Raw genomic sequence first — 22,017 nt, forward strand, 5'->3', positions numbered from 1 at the left:
AGAATGAAAGACATTTTCCCTTTGGTCTCAGATTTTTAGAGCCGCTGTATTTTCAGGTCTTTTTCTTCAGGCAGAACTTTGAACTTCAAATTGTTAAGAACTTGGCTGTGTCTCAATTTGCATACTAATATTAGGCACTACGCTATTATTCACTGGTGATGGGAAAATACATTCTTTCAAAGCTGCGGTCACATTTACCATTTCTTATCAAAATTTCACAGACGAAAGAAAGCGGAACTGGGCTTGACAAAATACGATGAATGAAATACTGGAGTAGTGACGATATAATGTATAATAAACATCCCGAGCTGTTTTGCCAGCTAGCAAACAAAACAACCATTCTGCTGAATCAAGAGGCTTGCTATTGGTCGGCACGGAACTTGATACAAAATTTGCATAGGAAAACATCTTTGCCACTGGAAGTGCATCAGGTGATTCCCATTGATGTGAATGGTGCTAAATGTGATAACACCTTTAGTGTGTAGTCAGTCTGTATTAGGATTACTGCAATGCCACAAAAGTCCGTACCCAAGACCCATCTAAATTTATTTGATATAAATTCAGTATTACTTGACTTTTAGGTTTATATATTTAATAAGAGTGGGAGCACAATAGAACTGTTGGAAAACCGCAAAGGATTGTAAAAGTAAATGACAACTTAGCCTAGTTTTGATGTAAAGGGGCACTAAGTTAAAACTTACACACACTATTAAATATTTTTGCGTTGCACAATTAAACTTAGTTGAAATGTAACTACGTATATAAACAAAATATTTACGGAAGTCTCAAATGCATACTTAAAGCTACACTGTGTAGGATTTTCTCCCATCTAGCGGTGAAATTGTATATGACTACCAAATGAATATTACTTTCTAGCTCCTCCCATTCCGAGGGCGTTTTAACTCCTACGGTGGCCATATTATTTCAAATCTGCCAGCAGTCGCGAGTAATCTCCCCCTTGCATTCGTCACGGTGCCACTGAGTGTAAAAACGCAAAAGGCGAAGCTTGAATTTCCAGGTATGTCCCTCTTTGGTTAATGTATTTTCAAGATGGAGGCGCAACAAGGCTTCCGCCATTCGAGCGACTCGCTCGTATGTATTCTGAATGGCAGATTCTACGCTTACGAGAATACTTGATTAGATGGTGGAAGTAATTACACATGAATGAGCACATATCATTTTGAAAGAACAAAGTATTTTTTGCTAAGAATCAACTTAAAAAATGACACAGTGTCATATAGCTTTAAAGTTTGCATACATTTTTCAGCGTAATACTTTGTGACACACTAATTCTTATCTCACATACTACTTAGGATGTAGTTTAGGATATTTCGATATGTATCGATACTGAAATATCTGAAACGGTTCCAATACTCCTTTCTGCAGTATCGATACACTGATGCCTGCTGCACGTTTTTACTCTCTCTTCTCTCCGACAGCACATTGACACACACCTCTCACTCACGCGTCTCATTCGCTCCAGTTGAATAGTGCTTGTATTGCGCTTCATTTTAGTCATTCCCGCAGGTTTCACTGTACAAAATTTACTTTTTTCCCCCGATGTCTATTGTCAAAATGCCTGTCTTACCGAGTATTCAGGTGAATACAGTAACATAAACATAAATAGTTGAGAGAAAAATGCATGTAACAGTATATTGGATCTGTGCATAATCTCTTAAAGTGACAGCAGCCTAATAAACCTGCTGCTGTCGTTCATGGTAATCAAAGAACAAAAGACAAAGAAAAAAACACTGAACAACTTTTGTAACTTTAATTGTAAGCATTAATCTGTATTTCATTTTTACAATGAAAAATCCAGTGTTATTTTACATTTGATTACTTTCATTTCTGTACTATTTCTTTCCTGAATACCCACCTGAAAAACTTAAGGCCATGTTTATTTCATTTGTGTCTTTATTCCATTGTATTTATTTGTGCTATCGTTTGCGATTTGTTTATTTCTTCTTATTTTATTACTGACTGTTTACTTGTCTTTTTTTGTAAATGTAGTTCAATGATTCAAATAAAGCCTCCCTGTGCTGTGTGTCAGCTACAAAAATACCCAAATTAGCAAAAAATTATGAAATAATAATGATCTGTATCAGTTTTCCCCCCTCGGTATCGAAAATTATATTGAATATCAATACTTTTCAAGGTATCGAATTTGAAAATTCCAGTATCGTGACAACACTAATAAACTGTAGTACGTGAATTAGGACACGGCGTTATATTCTGAAAATGATGGTTCATCACCAGTGCCTGAAGACTGTTTAATGTTAGCTTTGGGAACAAGCTTTTCTCATCATCCCCAGAGTCTCCATCCTTGGTCTGGTTAAAATCAACCGTTAAATCAAAGCGCTGGCTTTCATTAGAGTTTCTCAGAGTGGTCTCTTCGCGACCCCTAACCTGACGTTCTCCTCTGTTTGGCGTATATCGTCAATTAGCACCATGTGCTGGCCATGAAAGCTACATCTAGCTGACCCAGTCCCAGAGCATCTGCTGACCATGCCATTAATAAAAAGTCACGTTGATTTCAGGATGTTTTAAAGACAACATGAAAACAGCATTCACAATTACTGGTAGACCAGTTTAAGATTTGATTGCCTCACTATTGGCTGACTATGATATTAATGGTTAATTTTATTGTTCCCTGCCCGTATGGACTTGGTGACAATCAGCAGAAAAACAATTTCTGGTAAAGAAAAAAGCCATTACGTTTTAATGAAAGATTATAAGAAACCTCTTTACAGAAACATGCACTGAGCAATCCGGCACAATAAGACCAGGGACATTTATTAAGAAAGTAAATACTGTCAATTTAGGTTTCATGGCATCTTTTAAAGAGACATTATGTCCCTCACGCGCCGACTAAACATCAAAACTGTGCAGGCATGATGCAATTTCAGACAAGCCATTACAATAGGGCATTAATCACACTGAAGGGATGTTTTTCGTTTTATCTGTAGCTCAAAGAACGATCCGTTAATCATTGTGCTGAAACCGTAGAGGCACAAGGGACTCAAAAAAACCCATAAAGAGACGGATTTGATGTTTTCATGGACATGTTGAGTTTTACGAGTCTCAGATGCATTTGTCTTCTTACAGCGACGTTTTCATCTAGACACACCCTGTGTAAACACGTCTCGTTCAGCACGGCCCTCGGTTGAGAGAAAACAGGAAGAAATGAAGAAATAAAATTGAGCTCTTACTTGAATCAGAACGTATTGACCTCAAAACTCTTTCCTCAGGCAATTGGAGCAACTCCATTGATGTTTAGAAAAAAATATATTTAAGCCCATCAAACATCCATTAAAAACAAAAGAGGTGGTTGAAAAAAATCTTCACTTCACAAAAACTACATTGTTTACTCATTATTATTAAAATGGTATTTTATTGAGCAAATTGTGAACAATTCATTCATGCATTTTTGTTTGTTTGTTTCTTTTTAAATATACATTGTGATGTTTAATCAGAATTCCACAGCTCGAGTTTCCAGTGAAAACAACAGATCTTCGGTGACATATGCCGAACTTCTCCAATCAGTTTGTTCCGGTTAAACCGTATGCCACTCCACAGTTGTACAGAATGCAGTCTGGTCACGTGTTTTGATTTGTGATTGAAGAGGGCATATTTCATAACATTTTGGACCCTTACACCTGTATTTAGCACTGTCGCATTTCAAACGGATGAAAGTTAAATGTAATTTTTAAACCTGAAATTTAAACTCCCCCTGTAGTCAATAATTGTATCGCTTAAAACAGCTTTGATCGACAAAATGACATATTTTTAAAAAAAATCCTAAAAAAAGGCCTTAAAATAGCTTGAATGTAACTTGCCTCATTTAGTATACACGGTTCTATGAATATGCAAATGAACCCCCGCCTCCACTCACTCACACCAGTTCAGATATCCACTCGTTGACGATCACACGTTGACCTGTAGTTTGTGACTTCAGAAACACCAGCGAATTCAAACCGCGTTTTTGAGACTGTCTTTGGTTCGCTGCAGTTTTAAGGAGAAAAACCACATAAACACTTAAACAACATTATTTATTTACTTTAATAAATAAAGGAGTGCGTTTAATGGACACATTCATTTTTGCAGTGGTATTGAAATCGTTATATCATTCCCCAGTATTTGAGTTGACAACCCTTACACAGCATGGTGAAAGTCAATTTTGAGTATTTGAGAGGAAAAGCGTGTCACTCGGGAGGTATCACATTGTTCTGCTGTGAATATTGGAGGTCTCTCAGTCCGTTATCGCAGTGGAGCAGCTGTTACGGTTCTGAATCAGCACATGCCTGAGCGCTGATGTAATGGCCCAACTGTAAACAGCCGTCTGTGTGTGTGGCCTGGCCATGACCCAGAGTCAATACACACACACACACACACAGCTCCGTCTGGCTCGGGAATGCCCCCTTTTTTTTTTGCCCAGAGTTTTTTCCCACAGTTGAATGAAGTGAGCGGAAGGGAGTTCTGGGTGATGTTTGTATGAGTGAATTGCGGGCAGGGCAACCTTAGCCACACTTTCTAAATTCTTTCCAGTTCTCTTTTTCTGATGCTGAGGGAAGTCAAGTATCCTCTTACAGAAAAGATGCTGTAATTAATTTTATTTTGGCTTGAGACCCACAGTGGCATTGGTATATTGCTGCAAAAAAGGGATGGTTCAGACCTGTATGATTTTTTGCTTCTTCTGTGGAACACAAAAGGAGATTTTCATTTGTTTCTTTTTATGTTGTCATGACATTTAGTTGTGAATTCTGCTATTGAAATTGACTAACACATGCCCTATCCCAAATGGCACCCTAAACACTTGTGGTCTTCCTACGAGTCCGCAGTTTCATGATGTAATGAGTCTGCTGCGAATCTCGCACCATTAAGCACCTGCGTAATGAATCTCTTATTTACATTGTTTTTACACTTAGTTGGTTATAACAAAGTGATTCGTAAGTGTGGAGAGCTCACTGTGAACAAACTCTGATTCTGTCTGCCTAAAACACGCCTGTGATTGGCTACAGTGCTCAATGCTGCAAAAGCACGATGTAGGCTAAATAGAAACCTTTGACGCTCTTCACAGATCTCTCACACAAATACGCACGGAAGCGTTTGAAAGCAACCACCTATCAGCGATTGACCCGATAGTGTGAAGATTTGATGTGAATATAAAAACATTAAAAAAAAGTGTAATTAATTCGTTATTTTTTGTAATCGATTGACATTATAACAAATATGAATATTTATGGATGTGTGAAAATATACATTACCGATTTAGTTTTAATAAAATTCTATTTACCAAAGAAACCTGAAAAAAAGTGTAGCATGGTTTCCACAATATATTTATAATATACAGTACACTATACTTTGATGATGATGATTCTTAAACACCAAATCAGCAATTAGAATTTCTAATGTATCATGTTATACTGAAGACTGGAGTAATGGCTGCTGACAATGTGCAAATTACTTGTATGGAAAACAGTTATTTTAGATTTAAATTGTGTTTCACAATATAACTTTTACTGTATTTTTGTTTTAATCAATCCAGCCGTGGTGATCAAAAAGGCCAATTCACACCGCACAGACAAACGGCAACAAAAACCAACAAACAAGTTGGCTGTTGGATTTACAATTTTGTGAAAAATAACTGTCATGTTCAAAGTGGCCAACAGACACTGACAAACACTGATTGAACATGTTCAGTCGGGTGAAAACAAACCCCGACCAACGCCAACAGACGCCGGCAGGGTAACACACTGATCTGACAAAACCCAACAAACATGTTTTTTTTGTGGTTTATCTGTGCCGTTTAGAGGCTTCATTCAAAAACATTAAAAAACTTACTGACCTCACATATTAGAGTAATTATTAAACGATTAAAACATAATACAAATGTAAATATTAGTATAAATGTATAAAAATTGTGTCAGGAAGAGAGTTTCAGTTCGATATCTTCACGTATCGCAGAACCAGTTCTTTTGTTTGGAAATTCAGCCAAACATAAATAGGCCAGTAAATAGTTTTTGGGTGAACTATTCCTTAAATATATATTTTTTGATTCCCTTATGCAGATTGCATAATTTATGGTTGATATCAGTGCACAGTCTGCTTTTTAGCCATCAGACATGCCTCAGCATTTAAACAGCCGTTCTGCTCGTGTGAATCAGAGTGTGGATGAAGCACAATTATGGGATGGCGTCATCATCACGCTGTCTGCAACTGTCTAATGACCTTATTCCATGTGAATAAAGGGCTGTTAGTGTATAGAACCACAACACAGACTCTCTGGGCTGTTTGAGCCATTCAATGGCTGCATGTTTCTTCTTTATTTTTCCATCAGTCTTTTCCTCTTTTTCAATTTCTTTGTTTTTCTCCATAGGACACTCTGCAGGAGGGATATGGCAACAGGGCCCAGTCTGGGAAACCAAACCACGATGACATGGGCCTTACACAGCAGGACCGCCCGTCCAGCCTGCCGGTGAGACATTACAGTACAAAATTAGTCTGAGATTTTAGAGACCGTCTGCCGTAGGTGTTGGATAATGCCTTACTTTTCTAGAAATGCTCTTTTTCTAGATGATGCTCAAGTGAATATAGTAGTTTAAGAGATACAGTATCTTCTCTGGTTGATTATCGGAAACGCTCTGGTTGTTTATCGGAATTGGAAACACTTTTCCAGAAAACTCTCTTGCTGTTTCTCTTGCACTGTTTCACCCAAATGATCTGCACCAGTTATTCTCAACTGGTGGGTCTTGTTAAACAAATTGGTTGCAGGTCTTTTCTGATTGGGTCCCGGACAGTGGGGAAAAAAAAATGCTAAATGCAAATGATATAATGAAACTTACTAGCCAGACAAGCCAGACCCACATCAAGATGTTGGGTCTGGGAACATACCATTGGCAGGGCTCAATCCGAGGGGTGGGATAAACGGTTGTCTTTCAAATTCTCTCGTCACACAATAGGATAGCGCTACAACCAACCAGAGCAACGAAGGTGGTGACGTAGTCCGGACACATGTTCCTTTTTTAAGAATGACTTCAGATGTCATTATGTTAAGCCCGCCCACCGACTCTATACACAATGTGAATGGGCTGAGTAGAGTTTGGTTTTTCCAGCTCGCAAGCCAACGTTGCTAGACGACACTGGCTGCAAAATAAAATTTGAAACTTACCATATAACAAATAACTAAGCTTATCCTATGTTAAAAGGGGAGAAAAAACACTTTCAATACCTTTTGTTGATGATGGCTGCATTTCCAACCAAATTCACTGTAATATAAATAGGCATTACCAGATGGTTATTAACATTTTTTTTGTTGTTGTTGTTGATTACATTTTTATAATTTTTTCTTTATAAGATTCATAAGATGTATATTTCACTTTATTTTGTAAAAACCTTTTACCTCCTATTAAAGAAATAGTTCACCCAAAAAGAAAGTTAATTATTCACCCACATGTCATTCTAAACCTGAATGACTTTCTTTTTTCTTTGGAGCATTAAATAAAGAGCTCTTAAAGTCATCATGAAATCAAAATGGACACTATTTACTTTGTTAGCGCACATTACTAGTCAAGTCAAGTCACCTTTATTTATATAGCGCTTTTTACAATACAGATTGTTTCAAAGTAGCTTTACAGTGATAACAGGAAAATAATCCAACTATAAAATAGTGCGAAAATAGCGTCATAGTCCAGTTTAAGTAAGTTCAGTGATGGTTAATTTTTGTTGTAAAAAAGTTAGTTTAGTTAATTTATCTATATAGCCTCTCTGGAGAAAACAATGATGTCATTGTCCAGCTCAGTTCAGTTCTCATATAATGGTGTATATAATGGCAGGCAGATCAATAATATTGTTGAATATTAAGCGTCTCCAACTAAGCAATCCAAAAGCCAAATGCGACTAATCTTGTGGTGAACAATTAATCTGTGCAAGTTAATACACCGAAAAAAGTTTGTGGTAATCTTTAATCAAAATCAGAAACGTTGCTTCCGCTCTGGAATGACGTTCCTTCTCTAATGACGTAAATTTGACGACTTGGTTTGAATATCCTTAACCGCTTCCCTCCATTAGTCAGTCTGCTACATCGACTGTAAAAAAAGATGGACGACACCCTTCACTCTCTTCCATTGGTGAAAAGTGAAGCCGCCAAAGTCCTAATATGGCGCTGACATCTTGCCCAGATTTGGGACCTGCTTCTGCGCAGTAGTGAACGTGAAGTGGAGCCTCGGTATCAAGGTCCCGCCCTCACTCCCGCAGAAACGGTTAGTACAAAGTTTACTGTGTGAAATAAACAGTTATGGACCTATAGAAATGAAAGTTGAAGCTCCAATCTCTTCCCGGAAAAACAAACAAAAAAAACGCTTTTTTCAGCGTTTCAAGATCAAGATCAACGGCGATCAAGACGCTTTTGGCTTCACTTTTCAGCACTTATGCGGCACGCTTGGTCTTCTACAACTCGAGCGAGGGTTGGAGAGGATGTGCGCTAAAATAAAACCCTGCCCTCTATTTAATAATAATAATAATAATTTGTTACATTTATGTAGCGCTTTTCTGGGTACTCAAATCGCTTAACATGGAAGGGGGAATCTCCTCAACCACCACCAATGTGCAGCATCACCTGGATGATGCGACGACAGCCATATTGCGCCATATTAAATGTCTATTTAATATTCCGTTTCACTTGGAAATACGGCACAACACTGAAGTAAAGTTGGTTGAAACTTCCGGTTCACAGGGACTTCACGTTGCTCTTTTCCATACAGTTTAGGTTACAAAATACATGGGAACCAGTGGAATGATATGGAGCTTCACTCGCCAAGTAGGAACCATTTGCTTTTTTGCTCCATGGAAGGGTGAGGTCATATGGGTTTGGAGGAACATGAGGGTGACTAATTTCATTTTGGTAAACTCTTCCTTAAAGTTGCAATATTGTCCTTCCCTCAGTGATCCATGAAGATATTCATCTCTAATGATTTATGAGGAACTCCAAATTGCAAAAGGAATTCCAGTTACCATCCATTTCCTAAAAATAGTCATCCAGCCCTGCTGCCCTCATGAAAAGCTCTTAGTGTTTCCAGAAGACGCTGCATGGGTATTTAAACGAGTGGAGCTGCAGTCTCTGGTGCTGTCATGATAGGTTTCCCGCAGGGGTTTGATGACTGAGGTAATGTTGTTTAAAAGCCCCAGGCGGCTGCTGGTTTCATGCCGGCAGACCTATTTTTAGATGTGTCTGACACAATGGCCCAGTGAACTCCCAGCCAAGGACAAAGAGAATAACAGCACAATGAACGGCCAGTCTGCAGTGTGTGTGTGCGTTCGAATAATTATCTCTGTGTCTCTCGCACAGTAAAGGTCTACACCAGATCAGTGCAAGAAAAGTACAAAGGAGCACACATTATGTAGCCTGAACTACATAGACAAAATGTCAGAAAACGTTGGAAATTAGTTCCCAAGACTTGAAGAGAACCTATGGATCCGGCTGTGCTCGTATTCTTCACAACCTCAATTAAAAAGAAAAGAAAAAGAAGTCCACTTCTGCCTTGCAATGGTGCAGGTTTGGACTGGAACTAACTCTTTGGTTAACAATTGGAAGACGGTGAACTACTAAACTCGACATATTGACTAACAGCCCATAAATATGAACTGATGTTTCACAGAATTGTTCCTATGATGAAATTTATGTAAAATAGAAAATCAATGAAGAATGTTTTTTAGCTCCATGTATCAAACGGTCGAGGAAACTTGCCCTTTGGTCTTCTCCACCGGGTCGTGCTCCTAATTGCGGAATCCCCATGAAATCTGACGTGATTTTTAAACATATTTTGCTCATTGTTTTTTTTTATGAAAGCATAATGTAATCCACCTTGCTGGCATCAAAACGGCGTGAGCTTTGCACGGCGTTAATCCGCTGGCATGCTTCCTGACTGCAGAAAGTCCTTGAAAATTATTTGTGCAACACGTTTGAAGTAAGGTATGATAGTGTAAGCTGACGTGGCTACATTTGCCCTTGGAGATCTGGAGCTCCTGACATCTCATATAAAGAACCCTCTGAAATGGGAAACAGCCTTGAAAATGTGTGCACTACATCCATAACTCATAACTCAAACCATCTCACATGTCATTGTACTGTGTAGGTTGTTCAGTATGTATCTTAACTCTTTCCCCACCAACGTTTTTTTTTTTTTTTTAATTGCCAGCCACCAATTTTTGATCAACATTTGATCATTTCACAAAGTTTAATGGCCCCCAGAATATTTTGTTGTATGAATATCTGAGCATGTTATATATCTAAACAAAGAACATAGACTGCTTTTAAACAGACAAAAAAAATTATGTTTTATTCTAGCTTAGTTTCTTTTTTTTATCAACACTAGAATGTGGGTAAGTTTCATAAAAAAAATCAACATTTTGAGCAAAAAAAACACGTTTTGTCAGAAAGCTGAGAAAATCACATTTGTCAAAGACTACATCCATATTGGATTCAGAACGATGACCAAAGCACAGATGGAGTAGATCGAGTCCATCAACACCCCCAAAGCTTCACAGTCCTATACACGTCCTGTGTCGACATTTCAATCAGTAACATTAGGCAGTTTTGGTTTATATGCTGTTTAACGCTGATGATCGCGTTATTTTACATATGCATCTGATTAACATATGACATCACTTGTTTCTGCTTCTTCTTCGCCTGTTTTTTGATCCGGAGATTCGGTACTCTTTCAGAAGATGTGTAATAGCGCTCCCTACCGTATAACAGTGAAAACTCAAAATTTCCGTCAATGGCGGTAAAAATCCTATAAAATCCAAGAGCATGATTGTGAGTTTGATATTGCTTTTACAATATCAGTAAACAGAAAGATGATACTAAGTAGGCGCAAGATTGCCAGTTACTTTTTCTATTTTTTTCTTTGCCAATAGAAATGGTTCCAAACAGAATCAATGGCAGAGGTGTTTTGTTTTTCAATGAATCTGTGTTTTTGAATGAATTGGTTGACTAAATGACTAACATATTTTGTTCTTAAATCGGTGTATTTGAACAAACTGGTTGATTGAATGATTCAAATGACTCACAAGAAACACAGCACTAACCACTAACCCACAGGCAGTGAGCCTGTCTAGATTGGCGCAAACACAGACAAGTAGAGTGATACAAACAATGGAAAGACTGTTGTAATAAATCATCACTCTTGGAACTCCGGTTAACCAATCAAAGGCAAGGCTTTTCACACACTGTGTAATGTCACATGACTCCTGAGAGTAGTCTCTTTGATAATATTAATTGTGATGGCTGTATTGCATAGCGGCACAAACAAATGTTAAAATATTGGATCTTGTCATCATTAGACCTTGCAATGCAAATGCAGCAATTGGCTTCCTCTAGGAGAGATCATCCAGTTTGTCTTGCTGTCTGAATGTGTTTGTCCTTCTCGGTGTTAACTGCCCTTCAGTCTTTCTCTCTCTGAGAGCTTTATGAAGACTCTGCTCAAGACCCTGGTGGCTTTGTTGATTTTTATAGAAACGCAGACCCCCGCTGATGAGCTGACCTTGTTTGGCTCTTGATGGTTCGACCTTTCTGATGTGTCTGTGAGCTCAGCTGTCATTTGTCTTCTCTGTGGGGTTTTGTGTCTGGCTTTCTAACTTCTCTCTTTTGTCTTTTTCACTCTTTGAGTGTCTTTATAAGTTGACTTTGCATCCTGTGCTGTCAAATTGATTTGCCGTTTCTGATATTGTGTCTGATAATGGATTCTTTGAAAGGAGGTTGAGATATTTCATACCTTGAAATCATGGCACAATTTTCTACTTCCAGAGAATTTATTAGAGAGAGAGAGAGAGAGTGTGTGTGTACGAGAGCAAGAGAGAAAGACAGAGCTCAATGTGAAATGAGTTTAATTAGAGAATAATGGTTTTGAATCATTGTCACCATTTCTCTTTTTGTCTCCTATTCCTTGCTGTGTCTTTCAATCTTTCAAAAAACATAATTATTAGCATAGTCTTCACTGCATGATTTAAAAACTATATTCACCACAAAGGAAAACTGTACTGAGACTACATTTCTCAATGAATTCTCAATTTACAGGCGAATAGGCTATAGTACGACATAATTTTCTTTGAACTATCCCTCTAAATGGTCATTTAAGACATTATAACAGCATTATTTTTGCTTTAAAACTATGTCCTTTGTGAAAAGCGCTATATACATTTGAATAGACTCGACTGTTATTTAGGAGTTACAAATGATCTTTGATGTTCAGTGATGCTAAATAAAAAAAAGAAAAGAAAGAAAAGTATTTCTCCAAACAGTACATTAAATAAGTTACTTGTGAATACTGTTGATTGTAGCTATTTTGTATGAATACAAGTGAAAATAATCTAATTATCAGTCTGTCTTTAGCTTGAACGAAATGCATACCCAATGAAGGAAATACACCCTGTATGTCCATTGCCTTTTGAACGGATGGCCATCCACACACAACCCTTTCTGTTAGTATGATGAAGTGTGTCATCCGCCAAGATCTGTCTATTAGAGAAGGTTTTCGCGTTTGTAAGAGCTCATCACAGCTGGCTTATCTTTCTTGTTGGAGAGAGAGGGAGGTTATAAGAACAACCTCAGTGCTGTTTATCTGTGTATCAAAGCTTCTGTCACCTGCAGTTTGCTCAACGCTCACCTCTGTGAAGGGTAAAACGCTGTTTCTTTGGCAGCCCTTGTGTTGCTGTAATCGTAAATGGCTTTGTCTCAGCAGCGGAGCTGCGTACACACACTCACACACGTTTTATTCATGTCTCCCCCTGTGTCATCTTTCTAGACAAATATTGCTTTGGTGTTCTGCTTTATTTTTTAAACCTCTTTTACGTGCCTAGGGTATTATGGGCTGGCGGGAATCTCTACAGTTTATCCCTTTTTTTACCTGACGATTTCAAAGTCTCTCTTTGCTTGCGTTCAGATCTTCAATGCATTGCAGTTGGGGAAAAACATTAAGAGGTGAAGTGCGTATGAGCGAGAGCGAGATTGATGGCCTGGGTTTCTCTCGTGGTGGGTTTTGCGCGCTCTGCCTCGAGCCGTGGGCTTTTTCATCATCTTCCATTAAAGAGAATTTAAAATGCGCTTCCTGGCCTCTATTTATTTAATCAAGCACTTCCTTTAAAAGACGAATCAAATAAACATGTGCTGGACCTTGCAGATGTAATTAGACCCCTTTTGGTCTTTCCTAGTCAATTCTTCCTTCTTTTTGCCTTTTCTGTTAAAGATGCTCTTCTCTAGCTTGTAGAACCATGGGATCACAGGTTTGTCCCTCTATTTACCATGACAGTGAAGGTGACTGAGGACTTGTGTGGCTTTTGACTTTCGAATTGTAAATTTATGAGATAGTTATTCACCCCAGATGAAGTGACCAGGTTACTGAGGTTGACTTACATTTTGTATTCTAATTTTTTATATTAATTTGCACTGATGCTTAGGGATGTCACGGTGATTGCCACTGTTGCCTTGGGTTTTGGCTTGCTTAGTTGGGGACATTTAGGCTATTCAACAATAGTATTGATCTGTCTTAAGGTGGACGATGACGCAATTTTCTTCTAGAAACAAACTTGTTGTATTATTTTCATGTTATCACTGTGAAGCTGCTTTGAATACAATCTGTATTGTAAAAAGCGCTATATAAATAAAGGTGACTTGACTTGAAGAAATGTATACACCGATATGTAAACTTGCAACAACATCGGTATTACAGATAACAGGAGGGATGCTTATGGGCACTCGCTTTTCACTTCTGCGTTTGATTTTGCAATGCTCTCTGTTTATGGGCCTATAACTTGCGGACATCAGGGAGCCGCTATCTATATGTTGGGTATTGAAATCGCTTTTGAATTTGAGTTTCCAATCACAAGTGCTAGGCCTATGTGTATAGGGAGCAGTGGTAATAACTGTACATTTTACAAGATAACATATTTGTCAATGATGCTCAGGATCTGTTGTGTACCAAATCCTCCGCCAATATCCTTGTCAGTCATCTCATTTCTCCTATATACTTAATAAGTGAAATCTGACTCCTGCTGCACTGTGCTGCGACTCTGCAGATCGTGCTGTATGGAGCAGAACAGATGCTTTCAGTTTTTAATTGTAGTGTCTGTTGTCCAACTAAACAAAATTGTTTTTATATCTCTATAAAAAAGCAAAACAACAGTGGGCAAGTAATGTAATTGGTGTACGGCTGAACGTAATAAACCTAGTAAAACTACTAGTCTCATCTTGCTGCACTTAGGTAGCAACAGGAAACCCCTCTTGTTATGCATACGGTCGGTGTGCCCTTTTGGAGTCGTTTCACCACCATGGTAACATTAAAAATCACTAACCATTTGGATTTGTTGTAAATACATTTTGCTTCCTCTGTGGTAGTCAGATTTATTCAAAATCTTAGCCTGCCTCATATCACAAGGAACAGTGGGTGGGAATTTTAATGATTGTTTTTCTTTTTGTTGTGGATTCAGTTGTTCAGCTGATATTTTTTATTTTTTTGCTGTTGCCTTGCTGTTGAACTACATGGCGAATACATTCCACTACCAGCCGTAGTGTCGTAAATGCCCAGGATTGTAAGAAAGAGTGTTTATTTAAGGATGCTTGTTGGTGTCATAAAATATTTGAGGGCTTCCTGTTTATTTATATCTCATTCTCAAGATATAGATTCTCAGTGGAGGGTTTGCATAGTAAACTCGCCAGGTGCTCCTTATGGTCCTTTTTCTCACGGTACTAACATCTGTCTTGGGTGGTCCATTCACTTAATTGGTGTGCAGTTGTTGAAAATCAATCAACACCAAAGTGTCAAAATCACAGATTCTAGATAAGTCCCAAAAAAGCAAAAGATTCCAGGATGAAATAAGATGGAAAGTTCTGATTCAAGGCACTTGGTGTGTGTTCTCATCAGTTTTTTCCTTTATTGACCTCTTCTGTGTCCTGAGCTTTTTTTTGAGACCAGAGATATGGCTCTTTGAATTTCACACAGTCTAGCCAACAAATGTTTATAAGTGTCGGAGTGGAGAATTTGAAGCGGTTAATGAGAAAAAGCTGGGAAGATAGATGAGAGAAGCTGGATATTAAGAACCATAAATAAGAGGAAGGCAGAGCATGACTGAATCTGGGTTGGAAGAAAAAAGGGAAAAGGTTTGTTCTAAAACCTAATGAGCTGCCTTCTATGGCAGCATCCGAATTAAAATGTAACCTCATAAGTGACCATTTTGATATGCTCTACATAGAGCGCAATTTTTATCATACAAATTGTGCTTCACACGCGCGTCTGCCATCTTGAATAGATTTTTTTCACTGAGTTTGACGCAGTGCATTGTTAGATTGCCGTCTCCACAAAGGAGACATGCTGTCTTACAATTTGTCCAAAAGAAGGTATCTACTTTTTGGAAGAGCCTTTGTATTGGGGGCATGACTGATGCCTTAAAATTCTGCCTACGTAGGCAACTCACAAGGTTTTGGGGATTCACAAAGGCTTTTGCTGTATCACTTTGGTGCTTCACTGATCTCTACTTGGTTTGATCATTTCCACATCTAAAGAGCAGCTCTCTTTCTGTCCTCTCTTGCTTTACCCTCTCTCATTTAAGTCCTGCTGTCTACCCTTCATTCGTTTTTGCCTGTCCTCTTGTCACAGACCGGCTGGAAGGGGAGGATTGTGTCTTTCCCGCAATAACACAGCTGCAGTGAGACACACGGCCGACTCACTCTCACCACCGTTCTGCAGCGCTCTAATTTACTGAGAGCTTGAAAGAATTGTTGTTTATCCCCGAGCCCTGCAGGCTGATCTGTATCCTGTCAATGCGGCCCCTCTCCCCCTCCATTCCGACGTTCCTCTCCTTCACTCTATTCTCTCTTCCCGTGCTCCTTTGATTCCACTCCCTCTCTCCGTGCTCCACAACTTGTTCTCCATAATTAGAACGAGCACGTAGGGGATGGAAAATGAGGGAGGGGAGAGAGGCGCCAGGGCCGTGCTGATGAGGCAGACGAGCGAGCCGTCTGATTGGCTGAGCCGTTGGCAGGGGACGTAAGGGGGGGATGGGAATCTGCACCGCGATTGGCTGAAGTTGCTCTTCGGGGAGGAAGTAAAGCATAGATTGAGGCCTAACTCAGCTGTGTGTGTGCGTCTCGCACTCGTTTTCTCTCTGAAGCCTCTACAGGGATCCAGGCTGCTCTCATCAACAGCTCATCAAATCAAGCACAGCCTTGCCGTTGTCTACTGTGTCTCACTCGCTCTGCAGGCGCATACATTAGTCACTGCTTGCGTGAGAGATGAAAGACGAAGCCCTTTTATGTTTTGTCGAAATCTTTTATCTGTCCTTCCATTCTCCTTCGTTGGAGATGTGCAAAATCAACTTGTCAGTGCATTGTCTGAACGGCTAGTCGACCCATTTGTCTTAAATAATTCTCCATCAGTGATATAAGGCTGGTTTCAACCCCAGTCGTACACTTTTATTCTGAGGCGTTTACGTAAGTCCTGCTTTGCGTACAAAGCTAGCTAGGTGGAGCACAATGAAATGAAACGATGTGGAAGTTTGACTATTTTTAACTGGTCAAAAAACAACATGAGACGTAATTGCTGAATATTAAAGTGTATGGCTTCAGAGGCCACACCCTACTGCCTAAATATCAGCTAAATTAAAAATGTATGCAAAACAAAAACTAGTGAACCTCACTAATCAATTATTAGTTGACCCATCCCTACTTTCCACATAAATGACGAGCTGTCCCATTACAGCTTGTCAATAAGGAAAGATAATCTGAAAGCTGTTTCGTGCCTTCAGGCACTCTCATTGCCCATATTAACAATGCTAATTGGTTCAGTGGATCCAATTCTTTTTTAATTTGGGTTTCAAACAGTCTTGTTTTGTTAATTGATGATAAGGGAATTGTGGTCCGCTGTAGATGGATGACTCTCTGTCAACGAGAACACCACTGAAGCTAAAAAGCCAATGGAAACATGCTCCAGCTGTGACCTTCTTCAGACTGTCTGGGGAGATATAAAACCAACAGGCAATCGTTCCTTGTACGGTTGCTTGAACCCCAAACCCTAGTCGCTTTCTCAAGCCAAGACCTTGACAAGGAAGTCGTTCAGCCAGCGAGACGTTGGAGCTTTGTCTTGCTGTAGCTTTACTCTGCGGACCTCTTGACTTTTGACAGGAAATGAAAGATTAATGTCTGCTTTTAACAAAGATCGGATTTAAGGGCCACAGAGGGAAAGCTCTCGAATGTTAGTGTGCACACAAAAGCCCCCTTTCGTTGTAGTATCGAGTCTCAGAGCAGCCGAGCTGGAGTGTGCCATGCAGTTGAGGTGAAGTGTGCTCGCCTCCTTCATCTCTGTATTCTTTCATCCGTTTATTTCTGTGTTGCTCTGGGGCAGAATAAAATATATCCTCTCAGGAATATGCATGTGCTTCAGATGACTATGATACAGTACTGTCGCTAAAATTCACAGAGGCCAAAATTGGTTTGAGTTGGCCCCCTCTCCCCTGAGCCCGATGAGTGGGGGTATATTATAGAGCAGTGGTTTCCAAACCCATTCCTGAAGCGCCCCCAACAGTGCACATTTTGTATGCCTTACTTAATCAAACACTCCTTATTCAGGTCATCAGCTTGTTAGTAGACTCCAAGACCTAAAATGGGTGTGTCAGATAAAGGAGACACTGAAAATGTGAAATGTTGGCGGTGGTTTAGAAACAGTGTTGGGAACCACAGACTTAGAGGACCTTAGTGGGTTCCTTTCATCACAGGGCCTGGATGTAACAAAGTATGAAGTAGAACATATTTAAAATGTGTACAATTTTTTCTTTCTTTTTTACAACATGAGTCTTGACTAAACTAACCATGTCATAAAAATGTCAAATTATCTAATGTTGTAAGAAACTTTTAAGTTGACCTTGACACACAATCATAAGGGTCTTCACAGTGTATATTTGTTGTACCACATAAATTTGTTGGTTGCACCACATGACTTTAATTTGGCAGACAATAGTTTTTCAAGTATTTATTACATTTAAAAAACTGCTTTACTGATTATTATAAATAATAAAAGACCAAAAAAGGAGCATCATCATTGAGCCACTTATCGAACACTTTTGTGCATGTGCAAAAAGGTCCACTGTCACGCTCATGATCTATACAGAATACTTGGAAAGTTTTGCATGCTCGCCCATGTGCAAGAAATTAAGCAAAAGACAGAAAATGAAGTATACAGCTCTTGAAACCTAGAATATGGTTATGAGTATACAAGACAAAACATATTTTGAAGACAGATGGTGCTTCCACCTTTGATTGGGTGAAGAATGGAGCATGTGACCCCCAGGATGTAGCTCATCAGTAGTGACTGCCATCTCTAGACTCCCGGCAATTGTTACCAGACAGCAGACGACGCCCGCAGCTGGCATGATGCCACCTCCAACTGCGAAGGTTGGGTTTGATCAGAGTTTTTTTTTATTTTTTTTATCTAATTTAAATCAAATAAATGCAGCTTCCCCATAAAAAAAACTCAATTCTGAACTCAGCAGACACCTTGTATGATTGCCAATAGCCCTTTCACACATCCAGTTTTTAATGGTAAATTACTATTTAGAACGTAAAATATAAAAATGTTCGTTGCCAACCTTTTTTTTCCCATGATTAAGACGAGACGACATCATTACACATTAACTGTGACTGTATCAAAATGTAAAGATGAGATAAAAAAAAAGATTAGACTAAAATGCAGTTTAAGTAAAAACATTACCATAATCTATATTTCAACTTTGTCTTCAACAAAAACAGAGCAGAACAAATATTGCTCTAGATGTCAGGAGTTTAAATCCCCAAATCAGAGCTTTTCTTTTAAAAGGATACATTTTTTATAGTCTGTTTTATGTAATCTTCGCAACCTGGTAAACCCGACAAACATGTAAGCTGGAGTTTAGCAATCTCCATGGAGAAACTCTGCTCAAATGAATGTTTAATACAGCCAGTCTGTGTTCTTTCACACAGCACACATCTATGATCAAACATTCACAATAATGAACTGTAAGAAATTGATCCAAACAGCATTAAACCTACTTGACTTTCAGGCAAATAGTCTCACCAACCTTATGCTATTGGTTGAGCCAATGTCATAATGTCCAGACCAGTAGGTCTGCTTAAACAAATGCAATTGCAATTCCATTTTGTGCCACTAGAACACAAATTAAATTGAAACAATGCATTCCTATGGACCTCCTTGGGTACTGTGTGCTGAAAGCCCATTTCCTTCACCACAGAGCTCAGATATACAAGTTGAAACCCTGCATGTGAGAGTGGAGCTCTCAGAAGTTCTGGGTGAGAAATGATGGCAGGGACGAGTTTGACAGGCCACCTGCTGAGCGAGTCTGATCCGCCATAGACGTCTCCTATCACTGCTGTCAACTGAAGCACTGACATCAGCCACAACAGAAAGCCACTGTCACACTTCAGTGTTTAATGGGCTGTGAATGGGATCCGCACCCAGTGACGTGATGGTAGCAATTTTACATGCTCTATCAGACAGCTCTTTGATGCTACCACTGACAAGATGAGATATGATGAGGTGACGGGAGATCTGACATCTACTCTCTCACACACTTTTGTCAATTCGGTTCCTTGTACAGAGAATTTCTCATTATCACGCAGTGCGGATAAAGTAATCTTTTGTTGTCCGTCCTTTTTTGTTGTTTCGTTTTATCTGTGTGTCTTAAAAGGGAGGCAGCTTCATTCATTTCTCCTTCTATACACACACACTCTTGCTGTAATGATCTGACTGTCTCTATGTCTCTACTTTTCTATGGATGTCCTTCACAGTTTTTACATTATGTAATGATGTATCACAATGGTCGACTAATTGACTAGTTGTCCAACAAGCGACTAATATATTGAGTTTGACAAGTTTTTTCTTAAATATATATATATATTTTTTTTTTAGTTTTGACGTTTTAAGCAGCGGTGCTTTAATTAGCGTGCCGCCGGCATGCTGTTCTTTTAGATGTAAGACAGTTTGCACAGTTAAACCCTCTTGGGAAAATTTGCATCTTTAAATTGCAAAGCCCCTTTCAAGCATTTAGATATCTCCGGCCATTGCATCCTGTCTTTTGTTGTTTCTTTAGCGTCCCACAATGAGTGTTGCATTTTTATATCGTTAAGTAAAAAGTCGTTTTTTTTTTATAAAGAACTTAGCATTCTGTTTCAATCTGCTGCTAGTTGTTACTGTTAGTTTAAACGCAGCAACATGTATTATGTAAGCGCTTACTAAAAAAACGTGCAGAATCTGGTCAGGTGATCTCAGAACCAGCCTTGGCTTCTTTATAGGAACACGCCGACTTTTTGGGACTTTAGCTTATTCACCGTATCCCCCAGAGTTAGATAAGTCCATACATACCGTATACTGGGAACTATATTCTCAGAAGGTGAAGCACTGCTAAGAGTGATTTGCTCGCAGCATCTGAGAAGCCACGTGGTGAGGAGCAGAGAGTTCGCTCAGAGTGTTGCGCTAATCACTCCGCAGAAGTAGCTGTGCCTTCTGAGAATATAGTTCCCAGTAGAGTATGTATATGGTTTGAAGATGGCGGTGTCTCATTTGACCTTGTTATTTGTACACGCTGTGACTATACAAATCACAACATGTAAATATGAAAATGTTGGCATTATTTTGTCACTTATTGGGAGCAGTATGCTAGCTGGAGCCGTTTACCTCCAGTCTTTGTGCTAAGCTAGGCTAGCGGTGGGTGCGTCAGACAGAGTAACGGCACACACGGAGATGAAAAGGGTATGTATGGACTTATATAACTCTGGGGGATACGGTGAATAAGCTAAAGTCCCAAAAAGTCGGTGTGTTCCTTTAAAGGATATTTAACCCTCATGTCGTTGATTTTCTGAACGCAAATGAAGATCAAATTTTGAGGATCTTTCTGTCCCTCTATTGACAGCTACGCAACTGACACTTTGATGCTTCAAAAAGTTAAATGAGAGATCGTAAAACGAATCTATATGAATCGAGTGGTTTAGTCCAGATTTTATGAAGAGACACGATCACTTTATATGTTGAACAGATACTAGATATATGTCGAACCTGCTTGTCGCACAAGAACAAACCTCTTGCTGAAGCTCAAATGTGCTGCATAACATGATAATTAATTAATTAAGGACATCATTTAAATTTTTGGGTAAACTATCCCTTTAAAACAATAAGGCAGTTGGTCTATTTCATTGTTTTATTGCACATCCCAATTATGTAAGAAAGTAGATCTGGTCCAGAATGTAAATGGAGTCATGCAGTGTTCAGCCAGTGCCTTTGTTATTGTGTCATTAAACATGTCAAATGTTTGATTATACTGCAATGATTTGTTTAAAGAGGGTTTTTAAAGTAAACAGCGCATGAAGCTCAACAGTGTCCGCACTCTTGTTCTTCAGCCTTGGTTCTGGAAGTCTTTTTCTCATTTATTTTCCCCACACGGATTTCAAAACAATCAATAAATACTTGATCCAAACCAACCAGCTCCAAAATTTATCACATTACAACATTTCATTGGAAACAAAGGAAGACAGAATGCACAGAGGAACTATGTACTTACTGAATGAATGAATGAACTACTTCTGTTATAAAGAATTACTTATCATTTTCACCCTTTTTATGCTCTTTCACTTCTTTCAGAATCGTATCTTCACGTATCGGATACTTTATATCTATGACTGCAGACAATAAACGTTCCATTAATCGAGTCTCAAAGATGAAGTATAAAGACAAAAAGGGCAACTTTACCAATTTCTCTGTTCTATTGTCAGTTCTTTGTTATTGCTGAAGAACTGGTAATGTGTACTATTTTCAGGGCTGATTAGAAATCCAAAATTAGTTTTTGTAGCTATGTAATTATGACCATTAATCTTCTCTAATTGTTATATATAATGGTATACAATCGAAGCTAGACTATAGACAATTAACATTTCTCATTCTTTGTATTTTTTTTGTTAGCTTACATTTTGCCAGCTAATTGTTGAGC

The 22,017-nt window shown here is 38.8% G+C and overlaps 1 protein-coding gene across 5 annotated transcripts in view; it reads left to right on the forward strand.

Moving 5' to 3' along the window:
• Positions 1–22,017, forward strand: part of arid1b (AT-rich interactive domain 1B) — an 84,292-nt gene that overhangs the window by 18,430 nt on the left and 43,845 nt on the right. For all 5 annotated transcript variants that reach the window (XM_079639185.1, XM_079639187.1, XM_079639188.1 and 2 more), the window contains exon 4: positions 6,377–6,475. In XM_079639185.1, coding sequence (XP_079495311.1) covers positions 6,377–6,475 — 99 coding nt within the window. The remainder of the gene's footprint in view (positions 1–6,376; positions 6,476–22,017) is intronic.

Source organism: Phoxinus phoxinus (genome assembly GCF_949152265.1).
Source record: "Phoxinus phoxinus genome assembly, chromosome: 16".
Lineage (NCBI taxonomy): Eukaryota > Metazoa > Chordata > Actinopteri > Cypriniformes > Leuciscidae > Phoxinus > Phoxinus phoxinus.